Raw genomic sequence first — 14343 nt, 5'->3', positions numbered from 1 at the left:
GTAAAAAGAACTATGGGCAATTAAACACTTTTCCCTTAAGCCACTTGGTAAAATACAGCTCAAGCTATTCATTAACTAAAGGAAAAGCTGGTTTTAAAAACAGTTTAACTGGGTCTTCATATTAAGGGTATCCCTAGTCTTCATGTTTATAAAGTACTGGAATCTACATGGATCAAACAAGATATTGTAATTTTAAGACTCTTTTCTTGGAGTACCATTTGGGTTTGCTCCTAACATTAGATTAATAATTCTGCCTAGTAGACTGAAGGGCAGTTATGGGACTTACAAACTTTTTTAATTTTTATTGAGATTAGTGTTTCTGAAATTTGAGTAAACACCTCTAGAAAGGAAATAACATAAAAAAAGAAATCAAGCAAACATTTGATCCTGGCTAAGTTCAACAAGGGAATCCTATAACTAAAATTCTGAGTGACATTCTGCATTTTTTATTTTCCCTACACTTTATCTAGAGGGTTTTCACATTTACCTGAGTATAAGGAGAGATGAAACTAGTAATGCACACCAAACCAGCATCTGCAAACAATTTAGCAACCTCAGCAATACGACGGACATTTTCTTCTCTATCTTCTGGCGTGAAACCCAAATTCTTATTAAGGCCTTGGCGAATATTGTCACCATCCAATGTGTAGCATGGAATGCCATGGCATACTAAATACTCCTCCAGTGCCATGCTCACTGTAGTCTTCCCAGCACCAGATAGACCTAGAATATTCAATAATAGTATGAATATATTATAAACATAGAAACAAGCTAGTGCAAATTGTAGTACATGTACCACTGCTAGTATGAAAAAACCAAAGGGACAGGCATCAGCAGCAATGCCTTTTGGAGATGCTTACCTGCAATATAAGCCAAGTGCCAGACAATGGGTATGGGGAGAGTAAGGCACAAAGCTAAGTGTGCAATTAGAAGCAGATAAAACAGTTTGGCCTTGAGAGCTGCTGCCGCTTACAGAGGTCGTGCACATTCCCCAGTGCTGCTGCTGGCAGTTGTTACTACCTGAGCAAACTAGATTCAAAAACCCAACACAGAGTTAAGATGTTACGTTTGCATCGGAAGAGGAAGATCTCACACTGAAGTGAATTCCAGTCAACAAAAGAAATGGGATCAGACCAAACTACATTCTGTTCTTAGTCCTTGCAAAATAACAGCACTGAATTAGACACCACAGACACAATAAAACTCACTCAAGACTCACACACAGCAGTCATGCTCCACTAACCAGAGTCTGTTAGCAACAAGCAAAGACCATTTTAATATTAAACTTTGCTCTAGTTCAGAATCTTCGGCAACAAGCCTTTAAACAATTGAGAAGTCTTGCTGGCACCAAAAAGTCTACTGTTCACTTTAAGTTGTAAATTTATTTAAATAATTTTCCAGACTAGATTTCAGGAGTTTACCTAGAGCACATGTTCCAGCTTATACAGAGCAATTCCTGAACAGGACACAAACTCCAATCTCCATAAGATGACATTGATTCTTTAAGTAAGAAAAAAAAGGGGGGGAATATAATGGTAGTTTAAAAAAAAAAAAAAATAGCACTAGTGGGTGAAGAAAAGTTTTTTCATCTTTATTAGTGGTGGTTAAGATTTATTCTAGCTTTCAGAGAAAGAAGAAAAAAAAATAATCACACAAAACGGCAGTTTGGAATTACTTCTAAGACCTTTACAGCAAAGGATGACAATCATGCTAACAAGCATGTTCTAAGAAAACACAAAGTGCAAAGGAAACCTGGATAGCTGCAATAGTTTAGGGTAATTTAAAGAAGAGGATTCATTGCATTGGTTCCTCCTTCACTCAATTTAATATCCAGAAGATGCAGAGCAGTCTACTGAAAACATAAGAATACACGTGTCCCAGGTCAAGTCCTACATGAGAACTTAAGCCAACACATCTCTCTCAACAAAAGCCCCTGCATCCATCTCACAGATTTCAGTATGGTTTGGCTTATACGCAAAACTCTCAAAAAATTCCAGAGTTGTGAATAATGTCCTATCATTATCATTAAAAATTACCTACATTTTCTTGGGCAACTCAAGTTTCTTGTGTCAATGCTTACCTGTCTACTTTGAAAAGAATAACAGCCATATGTGATTGTGATGGGTTAACCCTGGCTGGATGCCAGGTGCCCACCAAAGCTGTTCTATCACTCCCCCATCCTCAGCTGGACAGGGGAGAGAAAATATAACAAAGGGCTTGTGGGTTGAGATAAGGACAGGAGAGATCATTCACCAATTACCGTCACAGGCAAAACAGACTCAGTTTGGGGAAAATTAACTCAATTTATTACAAATCAACCAGAGTAAGGTAATGAGTAATAAAACCAAATCTCAGAACACCTTTCCTCCACCCCTCCCTTCTTCCCAGGCACAACTTCACTCCCAGATTTCTCTACCAAACCCCCCCCAGCAGCACAGGGGGACGGGGATGGGGTTTACGGTCATCACACGTTATTTTCTGCAACTTCATCCTCCTCAGGGGCAGGACTCATCACACTCTTCCCCTGCTCCAGCGTGGGGTCCCTCCCACGGGAGACAGTCCTCCATGAACTTCTGCAACGTGGGTCCTTCCCATGGGCTGCAGTTCATCACAAACTGCTCCAGCATGGGTCCTTTCCACAGCATGCAGTCCTTCAGGAGCACACTGCTCCAGCGTGGGTCCCCCACAGGGTCACAAGTCCTGCCAGAAAACCTGCTCCATGGGCTCCTGTCTCCACAGGGCCACAGGTCCTGCCAGGAGCCTGCTCCAGCGCAGGGTTCCAACGGGGTTGCAGCCTCCTTCAGGAGCCCACCTGCTCCTGCGTGGGGTCCTCCCCAGGCTGCAGGTGGAGATCTGCTCCACCGTGGACCTCCCTGGACTGCAGGGGGACAGCCTGCCTCACCATGGTCTTCACCACGGGCTGCAAGGGAATCTCCGCTCTGGTGCCTGGAGCATCTCCTCCCCTCCTTCTTCACTGACCTTGGTGTCCGCAGGGTTGTTTCTCTTACATGTTCTCACTCCTCTCTCTGGCGGCTGTTTCTCCCCGTCCCAACTTTTTTCCTCCTTAAAAATGTTATCACAGAGGCATTACCACTAACACTGATTGGCTCGGCCTTGGCCAGCAGCGGGTCCGTCTCAGAGCCGGCTGGTATGGGCTCTCAAACACAGGGGAAGCTTCCAGCAGCTTCTTACAGAAGCCACCCCTGTAGCCCCCCGCTACCAAACCCTTGCCACACAAAACCAATACAATGAAGAAGCTGAATGTTTTGACTTCGTCCAGAACCAGCTTCCAAAAGAGGAAGTCCTGCTCTCTTGCCCTCCCCTCTCTCTACTCACACCATCCTACCTGTATTATTCCACCACCTCTGGTGCCAGTTAGCCAACTCAATTTCTTTTTTTTTTTTTTTCCTTTCTATTTTTTTTTTCCCTTTTTGTGTGTGTGTGGAGGCTGTGTTAAGTTCACTGTTGACTTATCAAGTTGAATCAGCTCAATGTTGGGCTAGGAAAGCCCTACAGCTTGTACAAGGCAAGAGAAGGAAAGCAAGGCTGGAAACAGAACAGTCTTCTTTTGGCAGCAATTAAGTACACCTCCATCCTAGAAAATAAGCATGGCAGTCCAAATTAAAAATTTCAGCAACTTCATCATTTACTTCTCATTGATGCAGTCTTTTGACTTGCAACTTTTGTCCCCACATCTACCTTACTATTCACTCAAATGCTCTGGCTTTTCACACATCACTTGGTCTCCAACATGTAACGAAATGCAAAAGTTAAGGTTATATAATAATGAATTTTAAAAACAGCTTTTGAGCTGACAAGTCTTTAAAATAACTTACACTCTCAAAATTGCATATTATTTTACACATTAATGATTTTCCATATTTTTGATAGATTCCTCAGGGTTTTTTTACTAGGACACTCTGACTCAACATAACAGGACATTCATTAAAATTTAGCTCTCAAAGAAATCTTAGCTTAAAAATGAAAAGTGATCTCTGAAATAACTTTCCATACACTCCAACCCCATCAGTACTGATGAAGTGAGATAATATTGAAGGGAGTATACCACCATTTCAGCTTTTACTCTAAAACCTAGCAGAGTTTTGAAGACTCACATTTGCACAGTTCTAGAATGGGTAGTATTGCTTACTTCAATACCTACAGCCCATTTCACTCCCCAACATTAGTGCTCAAACATCTTCAATAACCTAGCTTCCCCAACACACTCTTCTTAATACCTTACAGCCTTCCTACTTTTCTGTATTCTACCACCACCCTTCCTCCTCCTGAAAAAAGGAAATGGGGCATTAAGATTATATTTGTTTAAAAAGAATGACGACTGGAAAATGTTGCCGTGTAGATAACTGAGAAAACATTTTTATCATGACCTTTTCAAAAGGATATTAATGAATTACCAGGAGAAACAGAAAGGCAGCCTACCAGATCATTCAAGCATTGAGACAGGCTGGAACTATGTGACGGGAACAGAGAGAGAAAGGGCTCCATTCTTTTACCAGAGAAATACATGACAGCAAGCTACTGTATCAAATCCGTTTTGAATGGCTCTCAGTAATTTGTTATCAACTACTGCTTTAGCTTTCACACATGTTCATTAACACTAGTGGAAGCAAATTTTACTTAGAATAGCAAGTTTCTCTAATACTCTGAAGATCTTTTGTATCCCAATACAGCAGTGCTCTAAACGGCTTACAAACTAATTAAATAACACATTTTGTTGTATTCATTTTTTATTTTCAGTTTTAACTGGAAAAAAACTCCAAAGGAAATAGGTTAAAAGTTCCAGGAACTTTGAAACACAGAACAACAAAAAATCCCCTCACAGTTATGAACCAAGGCTGTCTTCCAGAATTTACTTACCCCCTCTTTTTACAATCAAAACAATTCAGTGAAAAAAACACGGTGCTGATTTAAGAAATAACTCCCTGTACGCATTGCCTCAAAATGCAATTGCTGTCCAAAGGCATAACTTCGTGTTGAAATGTTATTTCAACCCAAGGAGACAAGAACATTCCAAAGAGAAGAGACCTTTACAGAAAACATTCAGAAACCCAGGTGCTAAAAAAAACCCGAAAAGTTAGGTTTCATTTGTCAATAGGCAAAATGGACAGTAAGAAGAGCCAGAATTGGTTAAAACACACACACCCACACACACACACTCCAAAACTCAATCAGAATTAAGGAGCAGACAGTGCCAAATAAACAATGCTTCTAGAGCACTGAACAAGATATATTCTCAAGTTACTGTCTGTCCAAGAGCAATTTCTTGCTGGTCTACCTAAAAATAGTAAGAAAATTGCAGCAAGGTCTTAGGTTCCACAAACATTCAACTTTGCATGAAAAAAAAAGGAGCTACAGCTAAGTAGCTCTTCAGAAGAGTAACTAAACGAAAAGGATCCTCAGAAATCCATGACTGTACCTGTTAACCAGACTGTGCATCCACGAAAACCACTTCTTGTTCCTACCACTTGGCCTCTCTTATTCCTGCTGACATGATGAGCTTGGTAAGTAACATTGGTTGCCCTCTGCATTCCCTGTAAAATAAGTTGATTAGGTTTTTAACTTCTGAAAGGGTAAGCTGGCAAAGCATACTAAAAATTATTCACAGGCACAAAGAAAGGCTTGGAGACAGACCAATGGAAGTAAAAACAATGCTCAATCCATCAGCTGCAGCTGTCAAAAGACATAAAGAAAATTAGAAAAGCCACCCACAGCAAACCACATCCCTTCTGCTACTTCTGTGAAACTTGGTATTGCCAGGTTAGTCAACTACTACTTTCAAATACAACTTGAGAAAAATCAACTATAAAAAGAGACGAACAGCTAGAGCTGCTAGACTTGACTTCTATTCATTTAAATCTAAGGTGATCAAATGGATTCTCGCTCTCTCCGAGCTAAAGTTGCTGTCATAAACCAGCCAAACATTGGCTCATTTTTAACTCTTAAGAGGCCTTTTCATTGCAAACTATGCATGTCTGTTCCAACTTTCAGTTCAGCAGACACACCCCCAGACCACTCTGCCTTTACCTATGATATCTTCAGTCTCCAAAATTGAGATACGTATTTATAAATATATTATTAGTTATATATTCTAAGAGTTTAAAGAAAGTAGTATTTCTAAGTGACTTATTAAAGAATTTACTTTAAGATGGGATTTTTGTAACATATTTTTAAATTAAACAAAGCTGGTTACAGACTTTCCTAAAACTATTTATTCATCATAATAAGCTGCTATATGAATGTCTTAAGTAAGATGACACTGCTGTCAAACACATTTCACAATCTAAGGCGAGGGAACCCAAAGGAAGATCAGCTTCAGCATTCCCTTTAGCTTTAATGGTATCTAGTTACATGAACTTTGTTCATAAAAGATCAAGACCTTAGATAACCAGACAGAACATGAACAATCAAACAGAAGAGAAGGCTTAAAAAAAAAAAGCGGGGGGGGGGGGGGGGGGGTATCAGTGGTATATGCAATGCTGCTTTGACTTCTCTTGCTTGCAAACACATTGCAAGATACTTGCACTATCTTCTGTTTCATTGTTGTATCAGTGCTAGCTGGAAAGGAAAGCACTTAAGACATTTAATGAAAAAGAAAGAAGGGAGGATATCCATCTAGAGAGTCCTAGCAGAGAGCTATTCATAGTTTTAGAGAGACACACTGTAGGGTTAACAGAAAAATGGTATCTACTTGTGGCTTCAAGTACTGCTGCTACATCATTCTTCTGTAGAAAAACACTTCAAAAGTCTACCTATAACTTAATTGGAAGTTATGAATTTGTCTGATTGTATGTCCCCACTTCTATACACAGCTGGGCTTACAGTTAATACAAATTCAAGGTAGGAACAGATGTTCAAGTTTTTAAATACAATTCCATAATTCAGTGGTGACAGTCCAGCATCTAAAATTAGATAAGACCGAATACCAACCCATAAGAAACCACCACCTGCAAACAGATTATAACCATACAAAATTAAGTTATACTTGCTGATTGTGTTATCTTCAAATAATTTATCTCCTAAAACAAAGCTGGTTTGCACACTCAGTGCAATACAGCTAACTAAAACCAGAAGTCAGAGTAAAAAAAAAAAAACAACCAAAACTTTCTTCTTGTAGTAGAAACAACTATGCACTACGTAAAATTGGAGATCTCAGTGAGCAAATGCATAAATTGTAGAATTAAAAACAACAAAAAGAATTAAAGTACTCGGCCTTCAATTAAAAGAAAGATATGCTGTGCATATGAACGTACACAGCAATTCAAACTAATACATTAACAGCAACATTATTTCACATTAATTCCAGTTGTACTGTGCTGTACCAGAAAATGGATAAACAGAAGACAAACTCAAAGCACAGCTACCATGCCACTGTCTCAGTAAGCTCTTTCACGTTAAAGCATAAAGTCATACATGCTTTGCTTTTGACTTCTGGCAATGAATCTATTATCAAACTCAAATACTTTGGAGGTCAAACGTCTCATCCAAGGAGACTTCTTCCAGACTGTATTAAGTAAGTTACATCAGTTTTGTTTTCCAGAACTAGCAAAGCGGCAATGGAACTGATTAGGGTGTTGCACTAGACTTACAAAACACATGAAACCCTGAGGAAGCAGGCAAGAGGGATTCTTAAAATGATGAAAAACCCCACAATTTTAAAAAAGAAAAAACAAAAAAGTATCAAGTAACAAAGTAGCAGAGATGACAAATCACAGCAACGAGACAGCCAACAGATTGCTAGAGTACAAGGCACACAAGTGCAACAGAGCAGCCAGCAAGCTCAGCAGCGGGACAATAATCCATCTGTACTTCAGAAGTAGGCATCTAAGACTAAAGGTTAAAGTGTCCAACCAGTTTGCATGCATTCACAAACACACCCATGCCCAGCAGCCCCACCTTTTGTTTACATGCCCATGCGCACAAACAAGACAGCCCAGCAGTACTCCTGGGCAAAGCTGTAGCAAAATCTTATCTTCCAATAGAAAACAGCTTTTTATAGAGGTGTTCTAAAGAGTTAATAATTTAGCAAGTCATTCTCTCTTGCTGCAGAAAAACCTAGTAATGTTTCCTAATCATTTCCACTTTGCTACTAGATGATTCACTACCACCGAGCAACAAAATCTGAACATCCGATCCTCAACAACATACGTTTTTAATTACTATTCCTGCTATGTACACTTACTATAAATATTGATGTGGCACAGAAGAATACTCAGGAGCAGAAACCAGTGGCTTACATTGACTGTGCTCTTAAATTATTTAGCTAGTCTTCAAATTCCTGTACATAAAATTTGACGAGTATCAGTTGATGAAATTAAATGGCCATCAAAAATGACAGCAGAAAGAAAGAACAGTCATTTCCTTTTACACTACACTGATGCATCACTCACCTTGGAGATCCATATTATCAGTGTTAAAAGAAATGAAACATAAGAAAATGAGTAACAGAAAAACTCAATGTGATGAGCAAGTATTCTTTAAAAAAGCTATTTTAAACTTCTTAACCTAATTACATTCATTATAATAGTCACAACTAAAAGGACACGCTAGATTTTTGTAAAGGGGCTAATGAAAAAAAGGGCATTATACTCAAAGGCCTATTTATCTGCTTTTTTTTTACAACCATCAGAAATTTTCTCTCTGACTTGCCCACAAAAATATTTCTTCCATCCCCTGTTACACATTAAGTGCTTCCACACTAATACAAACACTGCATTTTAATATTTTCCCTCTTACTTACCAAGTTAAATAGAATTAATGCTTCAGTCCATTCTGTTTCATTATAAGGGTAATGTCAGCTGAGAAGGCTGACATATCCTTCCTTTCTTCTCCCCCACTATGCTACTTTGTTTCTAGAATGAAATCTAAAGTGCCATAATAGGCTAATATCTTTGTACTGAAGATAAAAAAAATTGGAGTATTAACATAACAAGCCTTTCACAGATGTGCCCTGAAGAGCTGTAGTGATAAGAGAACAGGGGAGGATGACTCTGCAGCTTTTTTTTTTTTTTTCCCCCCACTATTTTTGGCATAAAGGAGACCTTTTAGCTTTGCAGGTAGTTGACAGGGCAAATGAATACAGACATCTAAGAACTATGGGAACAGAAGAAAGAAATTAGATGGGGACCAAAAGGAAATACTGTCAATTTCTCTATGTAAAGATTTGCCTAGATAGACTTGACCCATATTTGTTTCTTATCTTATTCTTGATGTTTTGCCCAGTTGCAACTATAATATTTTTTTTGCCAAAGCCAAGTCTGACTATCAGTGCCAAACACCTTCATGTAAGAACTCAGATCAGACACCCAGATGAAGAAGAGCAAACCCAAGTTGCGACACCAAGATCAAAAGACAGCAGAAAGAAAAGATTATTGCTTAATTGTTTCATAGTTAACAGACAGATCACTACACTGGCAGAAACTGAATTTATCCTTTATTACTTCAAAGCAACAATGAAACATTGTACTTCTACTGTCACTTTACATCAAATTTTAACTTTTCACAAAGCAAGACCTCTGGGGTAGGAAGTAAAGCTTTCAATGGCAAGCAGAGACTCCCCAAACTACAGCACCAACTTGAGACAGCTTTGAGGTTGGAAGCATTAGGGAAGAACTGTGTAAAGAACAGGCACGGTTTCTATATAAACCATATATACTCAAGAAGCTGTAACTAATTCCATATTCTTCTGCTCTAAGATAACAGTGTTGATTCCCCAAGCTAACAACAGCAACACATCCGGCATCACCTCTGAAAAGCAGTCTTATCTTTAATGCCTATCCCATTTCCCAATCATCTCAGATATTTTCTAGGCCATTTGCTAACTTGCTCGCCATATGCCTCTTATAAGCCGGGGATACTCTGATAACAACACATTTTTATGACATTTATTCTTCAGCAGTGATAAATTAACCAAATGATAGGTTTCTTTTTCCCTCTGAACTGCTCTCCTCAACAGTCAAACAGCAACTCAAGCAGACTGAACATTGCCTGTTTTCTTTTTCTACATACAAACACAAGCAAGGAGAACAGACATAGTTCCAACATACAAATTGGACTACCACAGATGCTAAAACAATGGCACTTCACCTGAGAGTCTGTTTGTTCACATATTTAGATGAGGTTTCAGGACCTGTTCACCAACAGATCTGCCAGGAATGCCTTCCAATAGCTACTTTCTCAAACTGTGTTTTGAAAATTTGTCCTTTGATTTGGACAACCGTGCTTCGGAAAGAAGGGCAAGCCCAGAAATGATATCTGAACATTAAGATGTTTTACAATTATTATAAAACTAACAATTCACCAATCCACGTTCTGCCATAGCCTACAGCATTACATTTTCTCCCACTTACAGCCAAAGTTCTTACTTTTATCCTCACAGCCACCCTCCAGAATGCAGTTTGCCACAGTGATACTGATACAATAAGGCATCTAAACACCTCTGCATTTAGCACCACCCAATCTGCCAAATGCATGCTCTCCTGCCACTTACACAGGCTAGCTCATATTTGCCAGATATTCTAGTGCTGGGACAGATTCAAAAAAATCACAGCAGCAGAAACCAGCCAGAATCTTCTACAGTACTGTGGATACAAGCAATTCAGTGATAACTGTACTGTAAGGAGTATATCTTCACTTGCCATCTGCTGCAGTAACAGTATGACCAAAAGCAGAGACAGCTTATTCACCAGTGCGGGAGTGGAGTCATTGGCTGGCATGAGAAGGAAGGGACAAAAACAACAGAAATGCCTCTGCTGAATATGCTCTCGGAAAGAATTGGAGCAATTTCTCTTTAGGAGTTACCTGCAAAATGATGCAACACCTCAGTTGTGTTAGGAATTCAAACTACACTAAAGAAAGCGTTCCACAAGTCTTCCTATCATCCTAGCTAGTGTAATGGCAGTATTTGTGGCTCTGTTGTGCGATGCTCTGAAACTTGGAGTTTGCTGTGCTGAGAAGTGGGCTTGGCAAGGGAATTTCCACAGGCAGAGGTGTATTTTGAGTAGTGCTGGATGCCCAGAGAAAGTTTGGAAGACAAAGCTCTGCCTGGTCTCCTAGGGGCTGCCGATTCCATCAGGGTATAATAGGTCACTTTGGCCTTGCTCTCAGCTGGGCAGACGCAGAGTCAGAAGTGCCAGAACAATTGTCTGTGGAGTGTGTGAATCAGCAGCAATTTTTTTCCTGGTGAAGCTTACTGGGTTATAAAAAGCATTTCAGCTGAGGTCCTCTGAAGAAAAAGGGGAGAAGCGGAAGACTTCCTCTGCTTGCCACGCAACATAGAGGGTGTTGCTAACCTCAACTGAACTCAGCAAACGGTTAAGGTCAGTTAACTTTTTTTTGACCCATGATTTCCCTGGTTTCGACAAACTCATCTTGGCTTTGCTTCTGACAAATTAAATGATAGAGTAACTTTTGAATACACTTTGTTACCCCCACCAGACATGACCTGTTTCACTATTTTCCTAACATCTGATTTCTCCTTTTCCTCATAGAAATTGAAAGAATGTAACTTACCGATTACTCTCTTATGTAAACGAGTTTGAACTTGTACACAGCGGAAGAGGCTTGGACAGGGACAGGCTCTACTGAATGCTTTTTAGTACAATACCAACTTGCCCGCTTTTCAGGCAACCGCGAGGCTCGTCTTCTTTAATAGATTTGTCTTTTTAATGAGAGTAGTGGCCTGTACTACTCACGACAAGACTTCCAAGACTGGTTTACACTGTTACTTCCATATCAAATGTTTTCTGGATCTTATCTCTTGTCTGCTTCAGCTCAGCATTATTTGAAAGAAGTCATACTTCCCCCCCACGCACACTTGTCTTGCATCATCAAAACTATCTAATGTTCTCAAAGGCCTGCAGTGTATCTTCTAAATAGCTGCATTTCGGTCTTCGCTGTAAACCAATCTTCCCCCATCTTCATGAAGAAGAATGAAGGCTTTGGTTAGATTTTTTTCAAGCCCTGTCTCGACAGTTTTCCACACAACACCCACCATACAAAGAACCTCAGTCTTTGGCCAACCCAGGTTTATGAATGGCCACATTGTACATCGCATTCTTAAGCCTTCCTTCTTCCAAAACGCTGGAGGAGCTGAGGGCTCACGACGGAAGAGGCAGGGACGAAACCCCCAGACCCCCGGTCCCCTCCGGAGGGGCTTCCTGCCCTTCCCCACAGGCAGCCCCCGCCTTCCCGAGGGCAGCGACGGAACCCCAGCACACCGGTACGGGGAGCGGGCGCACCCCGCAGCGTCGCCCCCGCCAGGCTCCGTGACGACGCTCCCCTCAGGCAGCCCGCGCGGCCCTTCCGTTAACGGTCTCGGCCCGCGGCGCCCCGCGCGCAGCAACCGCCGCCGGCCCGCCCCGCGCGCAGCAACCGCCGCCGGCCGGCCCCGCATCCCCCCTCACACGCCCCGGGGCGGGCGCCAGGGAGCGGTGCAGGGAGCTCCCCGTCCCGGCGCCCGCAGCCGCCCACTGCCACATCACCACGGCGTTCGGCCGCTTGCTTGCTTGCTTGCTTCCTTCCTTCCCTCTCCGCTCTCCCCCGCCCCGCTCCCCCGCACGCCCACCACCTGCCCACAGGCGCACCGCTCCCCGCCCGCTCACCCAGCTCGGCACCCTGTTGCTCAGTTTGACTTTCTTGCACTGGCTCTCGGGCAGCTCCATGGCCGCGGGGGCAGCGAGAGGAGGAGGAGAAGGAGGAGGAAGAGGAGAACGCGCCTTCCCCACAGATGCTCGACGCGGATGTAAGCCGCTGCCGCCGGGGAAGCTGTGCGCTGTGCGCGTCCCCGCCCGCGGCTCGGCCAAAGGTGGTGCAGGGAGGAGCCGCGGCCCCGCGAGAGGGAGGAGGTGGAGCCCGGCCACGCGCATGCGCGGCGCCGTGACACGCGCGCGCCAGGGTGGGCGGTGAGCCGCGGGACGCAGCCGCTTCCGCCGCGGTCGCTGCAGCCCGGCCGCTGCTGCCCCTGGCGGGCGGTGGGGCCCGGCCCGGCCCGGCCCGGGGCTTGGCCCGCTGGTGCGTGTCGCTCTATTTCTGCCCGCTCTGCCCCTTTAACGTGACCTTCGGGGCGGTGTTACGGAGGGGCTGGTTCGTGCGTGTGATGCTTTGGGTTGCCCAGCCAGCCCTGGGCGTTTGGAAATGAGGAAGACTGCAGCAATAGGAGAGGCCGTTTGCCTGCTCCTGCCGCCGGGATGCCGCAGCTGGTACCAGTAACCCAGAAGCTCCCCCCCACAACCTCCCCGGTTACCACGCGGAGGTGGAGGAGAGGTTGTTATGCCCCTCAGCAGGAGTTGGGGAGGGGGGGCCAAGTGGCTGTCTGATTTTTAGGCGACGGGGGCAAGCTAAAGATGCAGCTGAAGCAGAGCGCTCCTTCCCCTGCCCTCAAAGAAAGACGGGGCTTTGCTGCAAAGCTTTAGCTTGGAGGTGACGAAACCTCTAAGAAGAAGCAGCGTGGGCACCGGTGGCGATGTTGTCATGAGTGACTTGGAAGGCGAGGATTGTTTCAGTTAAATCTCCCACCTTACAAGGATTTCCCCAACAAACAAAACGAATCCTGTGCTGCGTTCTAGGAAATCATAGAATCCGTTAGGTTGGAAAAGACCTTCAAGTCCAGCCATCATCCCTGCCCACTAAACCGTGTTCTGGAGTACCTCGTCTACTCGCTTTTTTAATGCCTCCAGGGATGGTGACTCAACCACTTTCCTGGGGAGTCCATTCCAACGTCTGACAACCCTCTCAGTAAAGAAATTTCTCCTAACATCCAACCTAAATCTCCCTTACCGCAACTTGAGGCCGTTTCCTCTTGTCCTATCACCAGCCACCTGACAGAAAACAGCACTCGCCTCACTACAAGCCCCCTTCAGGTAGTTGTAGAGAGCGATAAGGTCTCCCCTCAGCCTCCTCCAGACTAAACAGCCCCAGTTCCCTCAGCTGTTCCTCATAAGACTTGTGCTCCAGGCCCCTCACCAACTTGGTTGCCATTCTCTGGACACGCTCCAGCACCTCCCTGTCTTTCCTGCAGTGAGGGGCCCAAAACTGAACACAGGACTCGAGGTGCGGCCTCACCAGTGCCAAATACAGGGAAACAACCACCTCCCTGCTCCTGCTGGCCACACTATTTCTGATACAGGCCAGGATGCCGTTGGCCTTCGTGGCCACCTGGGCACACTGCTGGCTCATATTCAGCCGGCTGTCAACCAGCACCCCCAGGTCCTTTTCCACCAAGCAGCTCTCCAGCCACTCTTCCCCAAGCCTGTAGCGCTGCATGGGGTTGCCATGACCGAAGTGCAGGACCCAGCACTGAGCCTTGTTGACCTTCATACGATTGGG

At 43.4% G+C, this 14343-nt stretch overlaps 1 protein-coding gene across 1 annotated transcript in view; it reads right to left on the bottom strand.

The window, feature by feature from the left end:
* Window positions 1-12823, bottom strand: part of PAPSS1 (3'-phosphoadenosine 5'-phosphosulfate synthase 1) — a 49190-nt gene extending 36367 nt beyond the window's left edge. The window contains exons 1-3 of the mRNA XM_049815464.1: window positions 12621-12823; window positions 5438-5552; window positions 488-723 (exon numbers count right to left, since the gene is read on the bottom strand). Of these exons, the coding sequence (XP_049671421.1) occupies window positions 488-723; window positions 5438-5552; window positions 12621-12680 (411 nt within the window). The 5' untranslated portion in view covers window positions 12681-12823. The remainder of the gene's footprint in view (window positions 1-487; window positions 724-5437; window positions 5553-12620) is intronic.
* Between the last annotated feature and the right edge of the window lie 1520 nt (window positions 12824-14343).

Source organism: Accipiter gentilis, chromosome 12 (genome assembly GCF_929443795.1).
Source record: "Accipiter gentilis chromosome 12, bAccGen1.1, whole genome shotgun sequence".
NCBI lineage: Eukaryota > Metazoa > Chordata > Aves > Accipitriformes > Accipitridae > Astur > Astur gentilis.
The sequence above is the reverse complement of the archived record's forward strand: the minus strand, read 5'-3'. Positions and strand labels throughout refer to the sequence as shown.